This window comes from Megalobrama amblycephala, linkage group LG5 (assembly GCF_018812025.1).
Source record: "Megalobrama amblycephala isolate DHTTF-2021 linkage group LG5, ASM1881202v1, whole genome shotgun sequence".
In the NCBI taxonomy this organism is placed as follows: domain Eukaryota; kingdom Metazoa; phylum Chordata; class Actinopteri; order Cypriniformes; family Xenocyprididae; genus Megalobrama; species Megalobrama amblycephala.
Genome location: NC_063048.1, coordinates 20,182,150 through 20,205,102, shown reverse-complemented (window position 1 = coordinate 20,205,102; position 22,953 = coordinate 20,182,150). Strand labels below are relative to the sequence as shown.

General features: G+C 37.0%; 5 protein-coding genes and 3 non-coding genes across 8 annotated transcripts; all 8 read left to right on the top strand.

Annotated features, from left to right (window-relative positions):
* The first annotated feature begins 279 nt into the window (after positions 1–279).
* zmpste24 (zinc metallopeptidase, STE24 homolog) lies at positions 280–7,472 on the top strand. Its single transcript, XM_048191106.1, has 10 exons — positions 280–653; positions 855–1,001; positions 1,102–1,188; positions 2,753–2,869; positions 2,954–3,106; positions 3,194–3,335; positions 3,439–3,617; positions 5,032–5,136; positions 5,411–5,554; positions 6,128–7,472. Exons 1-10 carry the CDS (start codon positions 546–548, stop codon positions 6,350–6,352), a joined length of 1,407 nt encoding a protein of 468 aa, XP_048047063.1. The 5' UTR covers positions 280–545; the 3' UTR covers positions 6,353–7,472.
* A 240-nt stretch (positions 7,473–7,712) lies between these two features.
* Positions 7,713–10,519, top strand: atp5if1b (ATP synthase inhibitory factor subunit 1b). Its single transcript, XM_048191111.1, has 3 exons — positions 7,713–7,976; positions 8,691–8,803; positions 10,175–10,519. Exons 1-3 carry the CDS (start codon positions 7,908–7,910, stop codon positions 10,314–10,316), a joined length of 324 nt encoding a protein of 107 aa, XP_048047068.1. The 5' UTR covers positions 7,713–7,907; the 3' UTR covers positions 10,317–10,519.
* A 323-nt stretch (positions 10,520–10,842) lies between these two features.
* Positions 10,843–13,331, top strand: rpl13a (ribosomal protein L13a). The gene is made up of 7 exons (XM_048191107.1): positions 10,843–10,956; positions 11,643–11,715; positions 12,020–12,085; positions 12,190–12,291; positions 12,492–12,577; positions 12,751–12,810; positions 13,080–13,331. The coding sequence occupies exons 1-7, from the start codon at positions 10,936–10,938 to the stop codon at positions 13,287–13,289; spliced, it is 618 nt and encodes a 205-aa protein (XP_048047064.1). The 5' UTR covers positions 10,843–10,935; the 3' UTR covers positions 13,290–13,331.
* Positions 11,476–11,563, top strand: LOC125269415. The gene has a single exon (XR_007185097.1). It is a non-coding gene; the product is annotated as a small nucleolar RNA Z195/SNORD33/SNORD32 family (small nucleolar RNA).
* Positions 12,344–12,413, top strand: LOC125269416. The gene has a single exon (XR_007185098.1). It is a non-coding gene; the product is annotated as a small nucleolar RNA SNORD50 (small nucleolar RNA).
* LOC125269412 lies at positions 12,863–12,941 on the top strand. The gene has a single exon (XR_007185095.1). It is a non-coding gene; the product is annotated as a small nucleolar RNA Z195/SNORD33/SNORD32 family (small nucleolar RNA).
* Positions 13,332–14,163: 832 nt separating the features above from the next.
* commd9 (COMM domain containing 9) lies at positions 14,164–16,350 on the top strand. The gene is made up of 6 exons (XM_048191108.1): positions 14,164–14,280; positions 14,388–14,513; positions 15,132–15,271; positions 15,364–15,398; positions 15,510–15,613; positions 15,851–16,350. Exons 1-6 carry the CDS (start codon positions 14,230–14,232, stop codon positions 15,986–15,988), a joined length of 594 nt encoding a protein of 197 aa, XP_048047065.1. The 5' UTR covers positions 14,164–14,229; the 3' UTR covers positions 15,989–16,350.
* Positions 16,351–16,906: 556 nt separating this feature from the next.
* Positions 16,907–22,484, top strand: thumpd2 (THUMP domain containing 2). The gene is made up of 11 exons (XM_048191112.1): positions 16,907–17,107; positions 17,396–17,528; positions 17,798–18,105; positions 18,323–18,400; positions 18,576–18,628; positions 18,702–18,789; positions 21,173–21,247; positions 21,334–21,448; positions 21,858–21,978; positions 22,072–22,244; positions 22,288–22,484. Exons 1-11 carry the CDS (start codon positions 17,021–17,023, stop codon positions 22,398–22,400), a joined length of 1,344 nt encoding a protein of 447 aa, XP_048047069.1. The 5' UTR covers positions 16,907–17,020; the 3' UTR covers positions 22,401–22,484.
* The last annotated feature ends 469 nt before the right edge of the window (positions 22,485–22,953 follow it).

The window sequence follows — 22,953 nt, the reverse complement described above, 5'->3', positions numbered from 1 at the left end:
GCAATTGTGAAAAGGAACTATTCATAAGTGATATTTGCCTTGATTTGTTTTCTTCAACTAACGTTATCCCGTATCATTTCAACCTGATTTCAACGCAAGCCTGCTCTTTACTGACACGGTTGCTCTTCAACTAATCTGTAGTAGTTTTTTATAAAATAAATCCAGTTTATCACAGTACATACGCTCGTATATTGTACATTTTAATTGACAAAACTATCATACAATTACAAATAAAAATTCAGTTCAGGAACCCATTTTGTTCTGCTCTTGTGTCCGGTCGAACACAGTTTCTAGTTGCACCCTATTTTCACATGAATGGGAAAGGAAGTGATAGAGCATGAGTTATCATTATTTGTGCATCGCTGCATGTAGTTTTTCCAATATATGGATATAACACATACACATTCTCGTAAGGTTCAAGTCTCGTATTGTGTCGGAACAGGTACGAAGATTATCTGTTGCCTTGAATGATCAGACTGCTGAATTACTGGATAGCCCGAGCTAATTAACGGAGCCAACAAATAGTTAACTGCCAAGCTGTAATAATGCTGCAGGAAATTATTGCATTACCAGTTGAAGACAAAATCTTTTACGCTGTCCTGGTCTTCTCATGGACGGTGTATGTTTGGGAGGCCTACCTCGCCTATAGACAGGTGAGCATATGCTTATTGTGTTTGTGGAAAGCATTTAAAGTCAGTCACTTTATGCATGAATGATTTTCTATTCAGATTTGCAGATTTTGATTATTAAAATATAGACTCTTATCAGAGTTTCGTGCAAATGAATTTTGATGTACTAAAAAGAGCAACTAGTCTAAATCCTGTAAACACCAAGACGCGTTTTACCTCTCACAGAGGAAGGTCTACAGGACTACAATGCATGTGCCCACTGAGCTGGGCAAGATAATGGATTCAGAAACATTTGAAAAGTCTCGCCTTTATCAGCTGGACAAGAGCAACTTTGGCTTCTGGTCTGGACTCTACTCTGAGGCAGAGGGCACGGTGAGCTTAAATGAATGTCAATTTCCAATTTAAAACTGCCTCCAATGTGAGATCTGTCTCTTCCTCATCTTCTTTTTTTCCGTCTTCTTTTATTTTGTAGCTGGTACTGCTCCTAGGAGGAATTCCGTTCCTTTGGAAAGTGTCAGGGAATCTCACAGCTCGTTTTGGTTTTGGTCCAGAGTATGAGGTAGGTGTAGTCTCTGGAACTTTACTGTCAAATATAATATATAATGTTCTCATCCTGTTGCCTGTTTTTATGAATGTTGGCCAGAAAAATTTACCCTGGTTAATATACTAGTGCTGGTTCAGTACCTTTTTGTTCTCAAATAAATCCTATATTATCACATGACTTCATCATGTAGCTTGTGAGTGGTGTCCAGTTAAAGTGCCCCAATTATGCTTTTTCCAATATCACCTTTCATGTAGTGTGTAATATTGCTTTTTGTGAATCAGTCTGCAAAGTTTCAAAGATCAAATTGTCTTACTTCCTTACTTTACTTAGGTTTGTAACAAATTTGCATAATGCCAGCCTGTGTCAAATTCCTGCATTAGATCTCAAATGTATACTAAACTTGCATAGGAGTGGGACAACTGCATTAATAATAAGCTCGGTCCAATCATAATTTTTTTTATTTATTTATTTTTTTGCAAGTTTTCTTTTTGAGTGTTGACATGACCAGACTGTTTACACAAAATGCCAAATTGGTCATTCTAGATTTGCTCATTTGTTTTTATTGAAAGGTGATGTACCACCAATATGTATTGGTTTTTTTTTTTTTCTGTCAGATTCCCCTGTCTATAGCGCATATTTTGTACTGCTTTAAATGCTATTAGGCAATGTTTTTACTCAGAAAATCCTCTAATGGAAAGTTTCAACAGGAATGATCTCAAATATTTTTTTTTTGTTTTGTTTTTTTATTCAAGTATTACAATTAAAAATCTTATATAATGTTTGTTATAATGATGTGGTATACTGAGTTTGTTAGTTGTTGTTTTTCATTACTACTGTATGTTGTTACTACTATTTGTTTCTTTTAAAATACATTGATCTTGTCATGTAAATAGCCATAGATGCAGGTATGGCAATAAAAACAAACAATCAAAGCCACTCTTAAACACTGTAGTTGTAGCTGATGTCTGGAAGAGTTTGTGTTGTCGACATTTTGAGAAAAAGCTGTTTTCTGCACTGCGAAAGCAAATACACTTCGCATGCACTTCCAAAGGATGAGGACTCAAAATGATACAGTAAAAATTATGCCATCGTTACTGTACAAGTGCTGAGGAAGCCTCCGGAGCTGAAATTCTGATATGGTATTATTAGGCGTTTCATTTGTGACATGCGCTGTAAGTAGTAGACCAATCACAACTCTAGGAAAGGAGTGGTTTAGAGATACTAAATCCTTGATCAAGCTGTTACAGACACTGTAGGAAAAGAGGTGAGGTTTCAGTGTATATTAAGAGAAAGTTAAGTGTTTTTTGACCTTGGATGCATGCAGGTGACCTTTTAAAATGGCATAATTGGGGAACATTAACATCTTGAAAACTAAAGAGGTTGTTTTCTATTTTAATGACATTTTATGTGAATGTCTGACTTTTTGTAGTCTAATCACATTATTAATAATAAAAAAAATAGATTGTATACTGTACATACTATAAACTGCTGAAACGGTAAGAAGAATTTTATACTAGTATGTTATTCTGAACCTATCCAGAAGGCATTACATTATTTCAAATGGTCTTCTTACCTTCAGATCTCCCATTCTTTGGTGTTCTTGATGCTGGCCACACTATTTAGTGCTCTGACTGGCCTTCCCTGGAGCCTCTATAACACTTTTGTTATTGAAGAGAAGCATGGATTCAACCAACAGGTAGATAAAGTCTAGCTCACATATATCTTTTCTGTCATAGCAGGAATAAAACTGAAATCTCTTTAATTTGTCCCTTTCTTATAGACGCTGGGTTTCTTCCTGAAAGACGCTCTGAAGAAGTTTGCTGTGACTCAGTGTATTTTGTTGCCAGTGACATCATTGCTCCTCTACATCATCAAGATTGGCGGTGATTACTTCTTCATCTACGCCTGGCTCTTCACACTCATCGTCTCACTGGTCAGATTTCTCTGCTTTTGCTGCATGTGTTGTCTGTAAGGAAAAAAATAAAGTGAACTGAACTGTCCCTCCTCCTTTGGTGTACAGATTCTGGTGACTATCTACGCAGACTACATCGCCCCTCTGTTTGATAAGTTTACTCCACTGCCAGATGGAGAGCTGAAGAGTGAGATTGAGAGCATGGCAAAGTCCATCTACTTCCCCCTCACCAAGATCTATGTAGTTGAAGGTACAGCATTTTTATTGCTTTCTATAGAACTATAATTGTCTTAGTCATGATATCTTGCTCTCTTTTTTCCCTTCTCCTAATATTTCTGTTCACTCTTTTCTAGGTTCAAAGAGATCTTCCCACAGTAATGCTTACTTCTATGGTTTCTTCAAAAACAAGCGCATTGTGCTATTTGACACGCTTTTAGAGGACTACTCCCCTTTAAATCAATCTGGAGAGAAAGAGCCAGGAACGGGAGAGGAGAACGAGGCAGTGGTCAATGAGAGCAAGTCCAAACCAAAGGTCAGAGCCAGAACAGTAACAAATGAGATAAAATGCTGTATTGTGGAGATGCACAGGAAATTTGGCGCTCATTAATATGCCATGACAGATCACTGTAGCCACCTCAGTTATTACAGCATGAAATAAACATGGGTGAACACAAGAAGGTATGTAAAAAGAAGGATTTCTAAAGGATCATGTGACATCGACGACTGGAGTAATTGTAATAAGATTTCACAATATTAGTTTTTGCTGTATTTTTAATCAAATAAATGCAGCTTTGTTGAGCATAAGCAACGTATTAAAGGTGCCATCGAATGTTTTTTTACAAGATGTAATATAAGTCTAAGGTGTCCCCTGAATGTGTCTGTGAAGTTTCAGCTCAAAATACCCCATAGATTTTTTTTTATTAATTTTTTTAACTGCCTATTTTGGGGCATCATTAAATATGAGCCGATTCAGGGTGCGGCCCCTTTAAATCTGGCACTCCCCCGCCCACGGAGCTTGCGCTTGCCTTTAACAGCATAAACAAAGTTCACACAGCTAATATAACCCTCAAATGGATCTTTACAAAGTGTTTGTCATGCATACTGCATGCATACATCGGATCATGTGAGTAAAGTATTTATTTGGATGTTTACATTTGATTCTGAATGAGTTTGAGGCTGTGCTCCGTGGCTAACGGCTAATGCTACACTGTTGGAGAGATTTATAAAGAATGAAGTTGTGTTTATGAATTATACAGACTGCAAGTGTTTAATAATGAAAATAGTGACGGCTCTTGTCTCCGTGAATACAGTAAGAAACGATGGTAACTTTAACCACATTTAACAGTACATTAGCAACATGCTAACAATACATTTAGAAAGACAATTTACAAATATCACTAAAAATATCATGCTATCATGAATCATGTCAGTTAATATTGCTCCATCTCCCATTTTTTGCTATTGTTCTTGCTTGCTTACCTAGTCTGATGATTCAGCTGTGCACAGATCCAGACGTTAATACTGGCTTGTCTAATGCTTTGAACATGAGCTGGCATATGCAAATTTTGGGGGCGTACACCCTGACTGTTACGTAACAGTCGGTGTTATGTTGAGACTCGAATGAGATTTATATAAGGAGGAGGAAACAATGGAGTTTGAGACTCACTGTATGTCATTTCCATGTACTGAACTCTTGTTATTCAACTATGCCAAGATAAATTCAATTTTTAATTCTAGGGCACCTTTAAACATGTGATGAATATTACAGACCCTAAACTTTTGATTGGTATTGTGAGGGAGGGGAGGGGGAAACAGTAGTCCATTACAATATTACAAAAAGTGGTTACTGCATCATTTCCATGCGTCTCTTACGCTGCATTTTGTAGGCATTTATTTTCAATGCTTCAACATATTAGGGTTTTTCACTTTTTTCTGTCTGTATTTAGAACAAGAAACAGGGCTGCAGTAACCCTGAGGTTCTGGCAGTTCTTGGACATGAACTGGGACATTGGAAACTAGGCCACACAGTCAAGAACATTGTCATCAGCCAGGTGAGTTGCTGTCTGTATGGCTGTGCCTTTTTTTTTTTTTTTGGTTAACTTCATCTGTCAACCACCACACAATGAGCTACACAAAGGAAATGTATTCTGGTCATGTGCTATTTCTCACAGCTTCTATACCAATTGTTTTTGTCACTGCACATTCTTGATTTCTACCATGTCAGTTTCTCCAAAAATTCTTGTTTTATTCCATTTCCTGCTTTTTTAAGAGCATATAAAAAGAGGACCATAATTTGATTATGTTAATGTCTTTGTTTCTTTACAGATGAACTCCTTCCTGTGTTTCTTCCTTTTTGCTGTGCTGATTGGGCAAAAAGAGCTCTTCATGGCATTTGGTTTTCATGACACCCAACCGACTCTTATCGGGCTGATGATCATCTTTCAGTTTATCTTCTCGCCTTACAATGAGGTAACGCATCTTACTTTTTTCCTGCCCTCCCTTTCTCTGAAAAACACATGCAGACTCATTTGCTAACCTGTGTGCGAACATTTATGCTTAAAAATTATAATTCATACAGGACATTATAAGACATGGGCTGCATCCAAAATTGCATACTTCCCGAAAAATAGTATGTGACAAAAAAAAAGTATGTCCAAATTCACAGTACTTATAATAGTGTAGGCAAAAAAAGTACCTAGATGACCTACTACTACTGGCAAGATTATGAATTGTGCATATGATGGACACTTTACTATCCCATGAGGCAATGGGAGAGGATTTGTGAATGGTAATGATGCAATGCTATTGACGCTGGTAGGTCATGTGATAATGAAAACATGGCGAGTGTAGTACATCCGCATTATATTCGTACTACATACATTTATACTATATTGAAATTTTTTTTTTTTATTGGTCGTGAAGTATTTACTTATTCAAAATAAATATCTACATGAGAGTATGCGATTTTGGATGCCTCACTGCTTATTTTCTGAATAATCAAATACATGTGATCCATGTTCACCTTCACTTTTTCCGCTGCAGTTGCTGTCGTTCTGTCTGACGGTGTTGAGCCGAAGGTTCGAGTTTCAGGCAGACGCATTTGCGCGCGGTATGGGCCGATCGTCTGAGCTGTACTCCGCTCTCATCAAGCTTAATAAAGACAACCTGGGCTTTCCTGTAGCAGATTGGCTGTTCTCTATGTGGCATTACTCCCATCCTCCCCTGCTAGAGCGGCTCAGAGCCCTCACTGGACCCAAGCAAGACTGACGGCTTTGCAAGGGGGGGCCACGTTCACCACTCGCTCCCCCAAGAAAAGGTCTCCGCCGGCCTCTGTTGGCCCTCTGATATTGATGCCTATTTCTCTCTCCTTCCCTCTCTTTTATTTCTAATTCTCTTCCTAAGTATTTGTGTTTTGTCATTTGCTTATCGCCCTGGAAGAAAAGTCTAAATTGTTTTCAGATGGCTTCAGACAACTCCATGTACAAGATGTTAAGCCTGTGTGTTTTTGCAATTGTTCTTGATATGATTTTGATTGTTTTAATTCGATTGTACATTTTAGCTGTCAATTGCCCCTCCCCTCCATGCATTTTCACTTTGATTTAATGTAAGCCACATGGACCGTGAGAGAGAGGAGGTTAAAACATCTCAGAGGGGCCATCAGCACCATTTAAAACCAATTCTTACATTTAATACCGAATGCCAGTTGGAGAACTTAAAATATGTCTGTCTGCTGAAATGGGAATGAGGATTGTCTGCAGTATAATGAAGCACATGGTTCAAATCACAGATGTATATGGCTCAATAAGGCGGACTAAAATGTCTATTCCAATTTTAGTTCTTTTGAAACCCTTTTGAAATTTTGTTCGTTTTACTTTTATGACCAAAACGGGTTTGAGCATTTCTGTAAATATATTAATTTTTGTGAAATATGAGCAACATGAAAGGGCAAAGGTGACTTTAAAAATATTTAATGAGTGGTTGGAAATCTTGTTTTATTACTTAGTTAATTTTTTCTCTGTGCCTGAGTGTTACTATGAGAATATGTGCAGTCCCATTCCCCCATTTCCTCATAGACTATAAACCCTGAATCGTATCAGTTTTGCTGGTGGCTTGAAACTGCATTTATAAATTTAGCATGCAATCTTGTCAAAATTTTGGACTCTAAAGGCTTTTACTTTGACATGTTAATGGATTGAAGTGGAGTAGTAATGGCTTAAATAGTCCATGAAATGCCCACCCAATGAAAATTATCCATAGACTGAAATGGCTGTGGGTTCATACTTCTCCCCAAGGAATATGTCTTATGACATCTGGAATGATTGACTGAATAGTCTGGAAAGATAAACTTTTGCATCACTATGAATAAAAACATCACAACAGCTTTTAAGTATAAGCTTGTTTTATGCATCCATGTTTTTTTTTTATCAGCAGGTTCTTTAATTGTTCTGTTCACACCATTTAAGTGTACAAAATCATTTTCATTAAATCATTTGAGACCCTAAAGCACATGGTGATGGGAGGAAAAAATGTCAATGCTTTTGCGTTCTCTGGCAAAAAACAGCGATTTTGATCCACAGTTGTCGACTGTACCATTGTGTGTTTAAAAAAAAAAACATCCTGTAAGCTCTCGGGTTGTTTTACCTATTATAGTTTCAACAATAGAATAAACTCTCTTTCTAAATTACCCTTGGATAACAGCGAATATAAGTGAGTATACACAGCGCTCACCTATTTTGCTAATAATGGTACGTTCCTGTTTGTGGGTCTACAGAGAGAGGCGCGCATGTTCATGTCAGTGCTTGCATGAGCACATGAAGAGAGAATGGCGAGGTTTCTAAATCCTAATATCAGGAAGTTTGTGGCCACACAGATCAGGATGTCGTCTGACCAGGTAGATATTAAAAAAAAAAAAAAAAAAAGGCCTACTAAAGGGGAAAACGCCTTTCACTGTATTTCAAAACCTGTTCAGCACGCATTGTCATGTATTTCGTCAATTGTTTGCTGAATAAATGCGTTAAATGTTGTACACGTGATCCTAACACTATGTTAAAACGTTAGTAAAAACGTGTCAACACACGTCCATTTTTAAACAATTACACAACAAGAGCGTTTTCATGTTGCCCTTGTGTTATGACCCTTTTGTCCAGTAGTAGTATTAACATCTGACGCACTGAAGCCTATGGCATATACCGCTGTGCTTAGAGGTACATCCGGTGGCAAGTGCAAAAGTTGTGACATTATATCGGAGCACGTCGCCGTATATGTTGTGACACCACTAATAGTGACTGACAGATGAAATGAGCAACTATACTGACGTAACTGTGATACAAAATCCTAAATAAATATCCTAATTTAGTGATTTTTTTTTAAATAAATGTCAATTAAAGGGATGTGCCACTAAGCTTCTGTGCGTCAGATGCTATGTCACTTCTCCCCTTTTGTTTACATTCAGGATACTTCTACATTCTCTGTGTTTTGTACTGCAAAACTTCTGAAGTAGCATATGTATATTGGCCTTTTGTGCTTGTCAATCCATGGAGCAGTTACTAGTTGAGTAAACAATTCTGTCTTGTGGAATCTGTGCCTGTCTTTCCCTCTGATAAAGCTAGGAGAACTGGGTAAAGGTGCTGGGAAAGGAGGCGGCGGTGGAGGTTCGGTGAGGGAGGCAGGAGGTGCGTTCGGCAAGAAACAGGCCGCTGAGGAGGAGATGTACTTCAAGTGAGTGGTTTTGCTTGATCCCAGTGCGAATTTCATCTATCGCACTAGATTTCTCTACTGCTTACATGGGTTGATCAGCTCTCTTTGATTCTGTTATGTGGAGTTGTAAAGCTCCATAGTCTTTCATTGCACTTAAAGGATTAGTTCACTTTCAAATTAAATTTCCTGATAATTTACTCACCCCCATGTCATCCAAGATGTTTATGTCTTTCTTTCTTCAGACGAAAAGAAATTAAGGTTTTTGATGAAAACACTCCAGGATTTTTCTCCATATAGTGGACTTCAATGGAGCCCAAATGGTTGAAGGTCAAAATTACAGTTTCATTGAAGCTTTAAAGGGCTTTAAACAATACCAGATGAGGAATAAGGGTCATTGCTCATTTTCTAAAAAAAAATGTACAAATTATATACATTTTAACTAGGGCTGGGCGATATATCGCATGCGATTCTCACGCGCATTTCGTCAGTAAAGCCGGTTCCCTGATTACCGCTAAATCGCCATCACCTGCTTTCAAATGGTGCGCCATTTAACAGACAGAGCCGTAGATCACTGATAAGCCACGCAATATCACGTTCATATCGCAGATGAATCGCCTTCGATAATGAACGCGATATTTGCGTGGCTTATCAGTGAACTACGGCTCTGTCTGTTAAATGGCGCACCATTTGAAAGCAGGTGATGGCGATTTAGCGGTAATCAGGGAACCGGCTTTACTGACGAAATGCGCGTGAGAATCGCATGCGATATATCGCCCAGCCCTAATTTGAACCATAAATGCTCATCTTTAACCAGCTCTTTTCTTCTCTATTAGAATTCTGGCAGTGTAGATGCTGCTAAGTGTATTACTGCCCTCCACAGGTCAAAGTTTGAACTAAATTGTCATATACTTGTACTAGCATATTGTATATAACAAATAGTTCAAACTTTGACCTGTGGAGGGCAATAATATACTTAGCAGCGTATACACTGCTGGAATTCAAATAGAGAAGAAGAGAGCTGGTTAAAGATGAGCATTTATGGTTAAAATGTATATAATTTTATAATTAAAATTATTTTTTTTAGAAAATGAGTGATGGTTTCTCTAGATAAGACCCTTATTCCTCATCTGGTATTATTTAAAGCCCTTTGAAGCTTCAATGAAACTGTAATTTTGACCTTCAACCGTTTGGGCTCCATTGAAGTCCACTATATGGAGAATAATCCTGGAATGTTTTCATCAAAAACCTTAATTTCTTTTCGACTGAAGAAAGAAAGACATGAACATCTTGGATGACATGGGGGTGAGTAAATTATCAGGAAAATTTTATTTGAAAGTGAACAAATCCTTTAAAAAGATATTTCATGTCTTATTCTTCCTCTCTAACACACAGGAGAAAAGAGCAAGAACAATTAGCTGCTCTAAGAAGACACCACCAGGATGAGATTGACCACCACAAGAAGGAAATCGAGAGATTACAACAGGAGATCAGTCGCCATGAGGGCAAAATCAGAAAACTTAAACATGATGACTGAGAGACATTACATTTCATTTCATAAATAAATGGCCCACACAGAATGTTTTAAACTTGACTGAATAATTGTGGATGCTTTATTTTATTAAGAATTGAATGATGTAATCTCTTATTACAGCATATTATTGAAACACTGAAATAATATCATGTGTATTAATTCAGTACAGTTTCTCCTCTTGTCAATAAACATGTCTCAAATATGAATGTGTGTTATGGTATCAATAATGGTACACAAAGACAATTAATTGAAGCAAATTCTATCAAATTAAATAATTCTCAACCTATTTCTACAACATGCATTTATTTTTTATTAAACTATCTGACCGACCCATTTCAGGTCACTAATGAGCCAATCAATCAGGTGTGTTAAATTAAAGAGACGACCAAATAGGCAAAAACCCTTCTTATTTTCAAGACGCAATTTGTTTACATTTTTTCATTTTAGAGCCCTTGTAGCTCATTTGCGCTCCAGCTGATGGCAGCAGAAATAAATAATGAGGTTACAAACGTCCTCCGAAGAACAGAGAGGCTGGTACGTCATTTCCGATGATGCGTAAAGCCCCGCCCATGCCCCTGTCTTTTACATCGGGCGGCCCCTCGTGTCTTTCTTTTCCCACATCATGGCGGACCGGTTCAATAAGGTGCGTTCGAGTGGTACGATTTGTATTAAAATATCTCACTTTTTCGCGGCGAGGGAATGTGATATTTGGGGGCTAATGCTTAGGTAACATCACATGGCCCTGTTTGCGTTGTTTGGGATCCGTTTTAAACCGTAGAACTGCTAATTTTGGGAGAAAAATTTGATCACGCATCATGTCTTGCTGGAAGTCAGAGGCCTGTAGTGATCGTTACACTCGTGGTGCAGTAAAAACCGGACTAGCGTTGCTGTCATTATTCAGGTACACTATAAATGAACTACTTATATTTTAGGGTGTTTTGAGAGTATAAAATTGACAAATGGATTAATTTGGTATCTTTTAGGTTAACACTAATTAATTGAAACACGTTTACTGCAAGCGGCGCAAATGGGTTGAAAGCATTGCTCCATTGCAAAGATCACGTTTTGTTGTATAGCACTATTTAACCATAAAATGTATAGAAAAAAGTGTTGGTGGCATAGTAATCTGCTTGGTAACGCATGGCTAACGTCAGGTGTGCTTTTTGTCGGTGATTAGTTCGCAACCACAGTCGAGTATTCGAGTTTAACGACCATGAGAATACTTCACGTGCACTACCATCTGAGACAAAAAGCAGTGTTTAGATAGAAACATAAAATTATTCGTCAACTCCATGCTAATAAAACAAACCTGGTTTTACTACTTCACAGGTTCTGATCCTTGATGGCAGAGGCCATCTACTCGGTCGGCTCGCCGCTATTGTGGCCAAGCAAGTGCTTCTGGGTATGGTTATGCTTTTAAGAATTCAGTGTTTTTTTGTTTTGTTTGTTTTTTTTGGGTTTTTTTTTTTCTGCACCTTGTTTAATTGTAGCTATATTAACTACATGTAACGTTACATATAACAAGGGCACTATAATTTTTTTTCTTTTTCTTAGAGCCAGTTCATCCATAAGAACTGTTGATTTGTCTCTTTAAGAATCTGATTATGCCCAGACTGTCATATGCATAAGTTATAGGTTTCAACTGTATTATTTTTTTTTTTTTTTTACTCATATCTTTTGTAGTAATTCTTGTGCTTTGTTTACAGGCCACAAAATTGTGGTGGTGAGGTGTGAAGGTATCAACATCTCTGGAAACTTCTACCGCAACAAACGTAAGTTTGTTGGCCACCTATAAGTATGTTGGGTTTTAAGCACAGACTTTGACCAAAGTGAAATTGAATTGTGTGGTGCTAAATGGGATGTTTTGTGTGTGCAGTGAAGTATTTGGCCTTCCTCCGCAAGAGGATGAACACCAACCCTTCCCGTGGACCATATCACTTCAGAGCCCCCAGCAGAATCTTCTGGAGGACAGTAAGAGGTGAGGATGTCAGGGTTTTTTTTTTTTTTGGATGCTGTTGTGGTAACATTTCAAACAATGATGAGCATCTTATCCCGAAACTGAACCCAGTTTGATGAAACTACAGATCTGACTCCTGAGTTTGAATGTCACAGATAATCTGTGATCAGCTACACCTTCAATGGATGTGTAGAGGATTAAATGTTGACTTTCTTGAACAGGTATGCTTCCACATAAAACCAAGAGGGGTCAGGCCGCTCTGGACAGGCTGAAGGTCTTTGATGGCATCCCTCCTCCTTATGACAAGGTAGATTATTCTTAGTCAACTTAGTTTTTCACAGATGAATATTGTCAATGATGAATTTTTCTGCCTTGTTTGAGTGTCAACTGAGAATACACGAAACTGCCTGAGACTTCTTCTCCTACAGTTAGAAATTGGCTTTGTCTTTTCTTTTTTTCATCTCTGATTGTGTTCCACAGAGAAAGCGTATGGTCGTCCCAGCTGCTCTCAAGATTGTGCGTCTGAAGCCCACACGCAAGGTGAGACTTTAGTTATGTCTCTAGGAGTGTTTAATGATATTTGAAATCGCTTTTTGTCAGTGATGTTTTTCCACAGCAAGTATGAGTTTAACGACCATGAGTCCACTTCATGCACTACCAGCTGAGACAAAAAGCTGCAGATATTGTTTTACCCTGTCAAGAATGCTTAAAACCCCATAGATTTCTGCACTTTTAATTCTGGGGTTTTGAGTATTTGACCTTTACAACATAAAGTGACGCATTTGTAACTTTGATTTCTTTTTCTCTAGTTTGCCCTGCTTGGAAGATTGGCCCATGAAGTTGGCTGGAAGTACCAGGCCATCACCGCCACCCTGGAGGAGAAGAGGAAGGAAAAGGCCAAGCTGCGCTATTCCAAGAAGAAAGCCGACATCAAGCTCTCCAAGCAGGCAGAAAAGAACGTTGAAAGCAAGATCGCAAAATACACTGACGTTCTTAAACAGTATGGTGTCCTTGTTTGAGCTGTTCTTGCAGCCATTCAAAATAAATGTTTATAGAAACTATTGTCTTGAGTGGGTTGTTTCTTTCTGCCTTTTCAAATGGCATATTTAGTTTGGTAAACCGTGTCATGATTTAATGTTTCTGGGCCTCTGGACAAACTAGACAATACGCGAGTGAAAACGAGTTTATACAACTGGTTAAAATGACAGCTGGTTTATGGCGGTCTACAAAAATGGTTCATTGGAGACTCACTTTAAAAACCCTGCTTCTGATGGATCTCTCGGCAAGTTAAGCCACTGTTAGTTTGCTGGGTAAATGTTAACTGCATAATTATAATTGTGAATTTGCCTTTTTTTTTTTTTTTTTTTTTTTTTTTTTTTTTAAAAGGGATACTTCTGTCTAGAATTACTCACCCTCAAGTTGTTCCCAACTTGTAGGATCTTATTTCCTCCGAACAGTTAATTTTACTCTTATAGTTTGAGATTTTTTTTTTTTCCCCCTTATGGAAGTCAATTGGGACCATCAACTGTTTGGTTACACATTTTCCAAAATGTTCAGCAGAAGAGAAAATCAGGGCAAGTATATGACACAATTTTCAATTTTTGGTGAACTATCCATTTAACACTACCATCTTTGTCAAAAGTATTCAGTCCATGTCTTGAGTCCAACCTGTTTCGAATGACTAGCCCTGACTAGTTGCGCAATAACTTGGGCTCTAGTACTTTTAAGGCAGTAAAAAGCCTTCTGGAGCATTTGCACTTGAGAACAAAAGGAAAGATGCAGAATGCAAAGTTCTTTTAAAAGCCTATTAATATATATACTGATTACTGACCGCCTATACTGATATATCATGAGTTATACACAAACCATTATAGTTTAAGTATTTTTCTACGTAGGGTCTTTTATTTTGACACTGGTTTATATGTTGTGAATTCACGTGACTGCTACTTTCAGTCAAACATGGCTTTTCTTACAGAGGATCAATTCACTGCTTTGCAACTGCTGTTAAAGGTATGAAATGGAATATATCTTTAATTACTTATTCATAAGCGGTTTGTCAGTTTCTGTTGATTAGATTTAATTGTCGTGCATTCTGCCACTCTGTATGATTGATTCAGGCTCCGTCTAAAGATGTTGTGCGGCAGATCTGCGCAGAGAGTTACCCAGCCGGAGCCTCCAAGCGCCAGTCTGCAATTGAACAAACTGCTCATTCTCTCTCTGTGTCCAATAGTGAAGCAATACAGGTAGGTTCATGTCATGTATGTTAATGTGAAAGTATATCTTTTATTATGTTTACAATTGTAACCGGTGGGAAATCGAGTTTGGAGCCAAAAGAAAGTAGCAAACAAAACAACTATGAAATATATTTTTCTGTCATGCATTTGTGGGGGAGTACGTGTACGATATTCAAATGAAAGAATAAATACACGTACATTAATATTATATTAACGTGACAATGCTTTATAAATCACTTATTTATTCGAAATGTTTATTGGTCATTAATGTTACCACTGGCATTTTTTACAAGTACTGTGTTTATGTATATATTAAACATTATATGTAGCATAGTCGTTGTATCTTTCACGGGGACAAACTGGAATTAAGCAGCTTTAATCATGTGACTATTTATAAACATATTCACATCATTTCAAGACGGTTTTCACCTTCATTTATAGTTGATAACTTAAAAAAAAACAACAACAAAAAAACATCAGTAACTCTTCAGAACCTTCAAGCTAAAAATTAAATTTTGGTCACTAATGTTATAGGTAGGATTGAATGGGTTAATGTTCATTATAAAGCATACAAAAGCACATAAATGCTGTTGGTGTTAACACATCCTTTATTTAATTTATCAACAGTTGCTGACAGCTTTTCACGCACTCTCGCATCATGTTGTGTACCAGAATCTAACATCTCCTGATCAGATCCTGTCAATTTTCCCAGAATCATTCCACTCAAACCTAAAGAATCTGATCACCAAAATTATCTTGGAAAACAGGTGGATACTTAGTTTGTCAAATAAATGTACTGTAGGAAATAATTTACCCTGCAGACAAGTGTGTAACCTGTTTTTGGTGTAAAATTTTTCAGTGTCACATGGAGAAATGATGCTTTGTCCAGTCAAAGTGAGTGTGATTTCTCAAGTTTTCATTGTATTGCAAGATGTTTAATGACATGGTATTTTATGCTTGTGAAACCATTTTGGAGCTGTGAAGTTATGACGTGTGTTTCCTTAGTTTCATTGCCAAAGCTGGAGGATATGTCGTGGCGAGTGGACATGAAAACTGCTTCGGACTCCTTGAGTCGCATGGCTGTGCCAACCTGTCTGTTGCAAATGAAAGTAAGATGCAGACATTATCAGTGCTATTATTTAAAATGACTATTTTTAAATTAAAATGTAGGATCACCAGATGTGTCTAATTAAAAATATTTATCTGTGATAACAATAAAACATTGGTTTACAATGGTTATTTATCTGGAATAAGAATAAACATTGGTTTAAAACTTCATTTTGATTGATGTAATATTTGGTAGTCCATATAATGTTTTCAATAATCTGTGTATGTGTTTGCCGAAGCTCCAGGACACTCCGTGCATTAGCGGCGGTCCAAGTGAGTCCACAATTACAATGGAGCTGAGCAGAGAGACACTGGACACCATGATAGACGGTTTGGGTCGCATCAGGGACCAGCTGACTGCAGTGGCAAGGAAGTAGAGCAGAATGACAGATGTCGCCCCCACACCTTTCTGTGGACATTCCGACAAATACTGCTGGACTTTTGGATGCAAAAACACAACAACAAAACAATGGACGTTAAAAAATAAAGAACTGATTGAATTAGTTTGTTCTTGTTTTGATATGTGATTTGTTTAATGTTTATAATCTTTGTTAAAAAAAAGTTGTCCCTTACAGACATTTTTTTTCCCATTCTAGAAGTACTTTTTATGGTCATGGAAAGTTTTCACAGAAGAAAATGCTAAGCTAGTTTGCAAGTTTGTAATAAATTCACATAATGCAACTGCTTAGGTATTATATCACTTGTTAGGAAACGATAAATAAAAATCTGTCAAACAGTTTTTATTCGAGTGGATTTGCATACATCCTGTGTTCAGCATGCACTGAGGTACTTTTTATGTCCACGAGAGGCGCTGTAAACCTTCAAAATCTTTCCTGACAGAAATATTTCAAGGTAAACGTTTCACCTAAACGTGTGAGGGGAAAATAACATAAAACTCTGCAATATTTTGGTGAAATCAAGAAAAAGTCTTGGCAAGATTCATTAATTGCAAAGTAAAATTAAAAAATTGCAGAAAAACAAACAGCGGGGCGACAATATAGCAGAAACGTAAATATCAAATTAAATAAACTCAGGAAGGCACAAGGAGTTTCCAAAAAAAATCAATAAAATAAAATAAAATCACTTTGCAATTCAAGGATTCCATGAAATAAGAGCATTGTTAAAGAAAAAAAAAAAGAAAAAATTCGAGCGAAAAATACAAGAAAACAGACGTAGGTAAACACTAAGGCTCAAGTCAACAACAACAACAAACCTTGTAATAAAATGAATATTGAAAGTCAGAGATTAATATCTATCATTTCTATATTTAGAAAGTCGGTTAATGGCATGAGGTTTAATTTTGACAGACGGATGAACCCGGAAGAGTAAAGTAGTGTTTACAGTGGCATGCTGCTTGTATTTGTAATGGTGCTCATTAAAGTGCTCATAAAAACTCATTTTTTGCGGCGATGATGAAGCACTTGTACTGCACTGCAGGCGCGGGGATGGAGGAGCTGCTGGCCGAGGAGGTACAACACAAACTCTGCGCTACTCAAGTGAGTTTATCACACTATTTCATTGAGATTATCAATTATTTTAGGACATAAAGTAAGTATATAAAGTTCTATAAAACTGACATTCTCCATTTTTTGTAATCATCAGACAGCCATTTAAAATCATGTAAGCGATTACTAATGAACATAAAAGTAAAAAGAGGTCCAAACAAACATCAGCCCATAATTAACTAAGTTAGTTAATTTTACTCTAAAGCTTCTCTGCATATTATAGCAATGTTCCACATTTCCATAATGTTGATAAAGTGTTTTTTTTTTTGTGTGTGTCAGGTGGAGCAGATTTCAGGTAGAGTGTTCTTCTGCAGCAATGCTGATCTGCACACTGTGACACAACTCAAGTCTGCAGAGAGGCTCTTTCTACTTCTGCGCAAAGCTGAACCCATTTCACTTCCCAACAACCCAGGTGAGTATGAATGAGAAGTCAGTGTTCTGAATCTGATTCCAGCAAACAAACTCTTCCCATTCTGTCATGGGAAAATTTGAGTGAACTTGGTTTTCACCTTCGAGCAAGTCTTATTTGCATTAGTGAAATCACATTTGGTTTTAGCCAGTCTGCAGGCTGTGAGAAGCCTTCATTTGCATAATTAGCCTATTTACATATTCATGAAATAAGAAAACAAATTACTACATTATACTTACAGGCAACCTATTTTACTGCTTTTATTTAAATAGCAAAGGCTGCTGCTGTTATAAAGCAGAGAGTGGTGGGAGATCCAGACATTTGGAAGCAGACCCTCTTAACATGGACAGCCCTACAGGAAGAGCTTCAGGGCAGCCAGCAGCGTGGACACAAGAGAAGGAGAGAGGAGGATGAGGAGGAGAGTTTGACTGTAGCAGATGAATCCACACGCACTCTTACCTCCAGCACACACTTATTAAAAAGACAAAATGAAACGAATAAGGAATCACGTGAGCAAACGCCATCCTTCAGAGTGAGCTGCCGCTGTAGTGGAGTCATTGCCCGCTCTTATACCTCTCAGGTGTGTGTGTGCAATTTTTATACTTTTCAAAATTTATTATTATGAATTATCCAGTCAGAATTCATCCTGCTTTAAAAGAGCTTGAGTATTTAAAGTGGCAGATGACAAAATTGTAGCGTGTGCTTATAATAAACCGAACGATATATCGTGAGTTGGTGTGGACACTAATATAGTTATCTTTATAGTTATTGTTCTTGGTGTCTCTCTGTGTCTTCAGAGACTGGGTCGTATCATTGGGATGGCCATCAAAGAACATCTTGGGTGGAAGGTGGACCTGAAAGAGCCTGTTCTTGAAGTATGCACACACTCACTTAATAAAATAAAAAAGAAAATAAGTTTATAAACACAGGCATTCAAATGTGCATGCATATACTGCAAAACATATACCATTTTAAAGTAATATGTTTACAGTTCAGGTTATCTATGAGTATTTAAATATTACTGTTTGGGTTGTCTCTTTGTGTAACTAGGTAAATGTGTATTTAAGCAACGACCATTGCGTTGTAGGCATCCCTCTTTTGAAGTAAGTATCTTTCCATATAACATTTGAAAGTCTAACAACTTAAGATCTAATTCAGTGTGTGTGGTTTCTTCAGGCATCCTTTGGCCAGTCGTTCTTATATGAAACACAACGGGTTGCGTTCTACAATAGCCTGGGCCATGACCTCTCTTTGCCCTAAACAGGTGAGGTTTCATTCAAACTAGAATGAACTTTAAAGTGGCAAATGGTACACACACATGGTAGAATCATTAAATCAGCAGCAGTACATCCAGTTCCTTGGGGTGAGGGGTGGGAAAAGTATTCATACCTGGCAAGGTCTTATCTTGACAAGAAAAAAAGAAAGAAAATGGGTAGTTGACATGACATATCAAGCATATTAAAATACACATTAAAAACTGTTCAAAACTTTGGGGTTTGTAAGATTTTAAAGGGTTAGTTCACCCAAAAATGAAAGTTCTGTTATTAATTACTCATCCTCATGTCGTTCCACACCTGTAAGACCTTTGTTCATCTTCAGAACACAAATTAAGATATTTTTGATGAAATCCGATGGCTCAGTGAGGCCTCCATTGACAGCAAGATAATTTACACTTTCAATGCCCAGAAAGCTACTAAAGACGTATTTAAAACAGTTCATGTGACTACAGTGGTTCAACCTAATGTTATAAAGCGACAATAATACATTTTGTGCGCCAAAAAAACAAAATAACAACTTTATTCAACAATAATCTAGTGATGGGCCGATTTCAAAACACTGCTTCATGAAGCTTCGCATCTTTACGAATCTTTTGTTTCGAATCAGTGGTTCGGAGCATGTATCAAACTGCCAAAGTCACACGATTTCATTAAAGGATGTCATAAGTGTTTTGAAACGTTTCGAAATTTCAATGGTTCACCATTGAGGGGTGATGATCTCATGAATATATTTAACAAAAATATATTTACATATAAAATTTATATCTGTGATGGCAAAATTGAATTTTCAGCATCATTACTCCAGTCTTCATTGTCACATGATTCTTCAGAAATTATTCTAATATGCTGATTTGGTGCTTAAGAAACATTTATTATTAATAATAATGTTGAAAACACTTGTGGTGCTTAATATTTTTGAGGCATTTGTGGTATGTTTCAAAATAAAGTTCAAACAACAGTGTTTATTTGGAATAGAAATCTTTTGTAAAATCATAAGATAACACTTCACAATAAGGTTCTGTTAGTTATGGTTTGTTGATGCATTAACTAATATTAACTAACAATGAGCAATACACTCGCTACAACTTATTAATTTTTGTTAACATAAATGAACATTAATGTTCTTTGTTAGCTCAGGTTAGTTTAGGTTCATTAACTAATGTTAACAGATACAACATTTGATTTTAATCATTTTTGAGATTAACATTAACTGGGATTAATAAACACTTAAATAAAATCAAAATGAATACATTAATATTAAAGGTATAGTTCACACAAAAATGAAAATTCTGTCATCATTTAAGAAGATATTTTGATGAATATCGGTAACTAAACAGTTGATGGTCCCCAATGACTTCCATAGTATTTTTTTTCCTACTATGAAAGTTAATGGAGCCCATCAACCATATTCTTCAAAATATCTTCTTTTGTGTCCAGCAGAAGAAAGAAATTCATACAAGTTTGGAACAACTTGAGGGTGAGTAAATGATGACAGAATTTTCATTTTGGGTGAACTATCCCTTTAAAAGGTTAGTTCACCCAAAAATGAAAATTCTGTCATTTATTACTTACCCTCATGCCGTTCCACACCCGTAAGACCTTCGTTAATCTTCAGAACACAAATTATGATATTTTTGTTGAAATCCGATGGCTCAGTGAGGCCTCCATAGGGAGCAATGACACTTCCTCTCTCAAGATCCATAAAGGTACTAAAAACATATTTAAATCGGTTCATGTGAGTACAGTGGTTCAATAATAATAATATAAAGCGACGAGAATATTTTTGGAGCGCCAAAAAAACAAAATAATGACTTGTGTAGTGATGGCCGATTTCAAAACACTGCTTCATGAAGCTTCAGAGCATAATGAAGCAGCGTGTCGAATCAGCGGTTTGAAGCGCCAAAGTCACGTAATTTCAGCGGTTTGGCACAATCCGAATCATGATTCGACACACTGATTCATAATGCTCCGAAGCTTCCTGAAGCAGTGTTTTGAAATCAGCCATCACTAAATAAGTAATTATTTTGTTTTTTTGGTGCACCAAAAATATTCTCGTCGCTTTATAATATTAATATTGAACCACTGTACTCACATGAACCGATTTAAATATGTTTTTAGTACCTTTATGGATCTTGAGAGAGGAAATGTCATTGCTCCTTATGAAGGCCTCACTGAGCCATCGGATTTCAACAAAAATATCTTAATTTGTGTTCCGAAGATCAACAAAGGTCTTACGGGTGTGGAACGTAATGAGAGTGAGTAATAAATGACATTATTTTCATTTTTGGGTGAACTAACCCTTTAAGTAACAAAATAACAGCTTTTTGTTTTTCATAGTTTTTGTGCTCTTTTCTGTCTTTCTCTCCACAGCTGAATGATTGTGTGATTTTAGACCCAATGTGTGGAGTAGGAGCAGTGTTGTTGGAAGCAGCTCAGGAGTATTCAGTACGTAAACACATCATTCTGAACATGCAGCACTTCACACACAGAATTGACATCTGACTGTATATGCATTGTGTGTGTGTGTTCAGAATGCTGTATTTCTAGGCATGGATACAGACACGTCGCAGCTGCAGAAAGCCGCAGAGAACTTGAAAGCATCTGGAATGGAAGGAAGAGTGCAGCTAATTCGTTCTTCTGCCATGGGTTTGGACAAACTCTCCTCTTTCATCATCACTGACTCCGTTTAGCGAACATCTAGTGTTAAAATCTGTCTCAGGTGATACATATACAAGCGAACAGCGATAAATACAGGTGTAAACAGGGTAGAAAACATTTTGTGATCGAGTCAGGAATGCATTTGACCACATTGCATTGTTAAATTCAGCATGAAATGGAAGTTGCGATAGTCTTTTCTTTGCTATTGTGATATATGTCGGAGTGAAACAGCTTCTCGAACAAGAAATAATTGGTTTTGTCGCTTGGAGATTGTTTGGATCACTGTGGTTTGCTATTACTCACAGGCTTTAAAATAAGGGCTTTCATCTTTTTCTTGGGAAGAAAAGAGCCTCATTTCCTTCATTAAGATATATATATATATATTTCTGTTCCTCAGAGATCCCTCTTGCAGATGGAGCAGTTGATGCTGTGCTCTGTGATATTCCATTTGGCAGGAAGTTCAGCTGCAGCTCTGACATGCCAACTGCCCTGCCACGCTTACTGAGAGAGATGGAGAGGTGCATTCTTTCAGCATATGTGAATTGGTTCTACACCATTTTTTTATGCTTTTGGACTGTAGTTGTATAGTCAGTGTGTTTTTCTTTCTGCAGGGTAATTCGTGTTGGTGGACATCTTGTTCTGTTACTGAGTTTGCAGCTTTCTGCACAGCTTAAGAAGACAATTTGCACTCACAAAAACAACCAATACTTAAACTCCTCAGACACAAACAATGTTCACACTGACCCCTCAAACACACACAATGAAAGCACTGACACACCAAAAACCATTAACGTTTCACAAATCGAGCTCTGAAACCTCAAATACACCATTATTAATTAGCTCATTACAAGCACAGAGGACACACAGGGTTAGTCTGGGCAGCACAGACGCATTTATACACATCTACACCAAAATACAAACTCAAGCACACTCGCACTGAAGTAAGTTTACCCTGAAATGCTTGTGGACAATCAGAATTGACAACAAATGACTAAGATGCTAATAAAATCTATTTAACACTCTACTTTACATTGTCTTTAATTTAAGTCGTAATACAACTGTGGTGTGTATGGATGTGAGAGATTCAAATGAAGACAGACTTTTTTTGAGTTATTATTATTATTATTATTATTTACAAAAACGTTATCCCGCTATTGTTCAGAAGGCACTATTAGCATACTAATAGTGCCTTCTGATCAACTCTATTGCTGCTTTTATGTTCTATAATTGTGGTCCATCATTGGCTCATGTCACAATGTAAAATAATGTTTGTTTGTTTTTCAATATTGCAACTATATTTCTTCACCTTTGGAATTATAAGGTTCTATCTGACATTTTTGTCAAAATTTAGTTATTCACATATATTCTTATTCTGTAACAACTTATATACATTATGTGATATTTTTATGTTGTGTATATTTTGGGTCTTTTTATTTAGAAAAAACAAAAAGGTTCTATCTACAAAGTCAAATGGAATGCAAAAACCTTGAAGC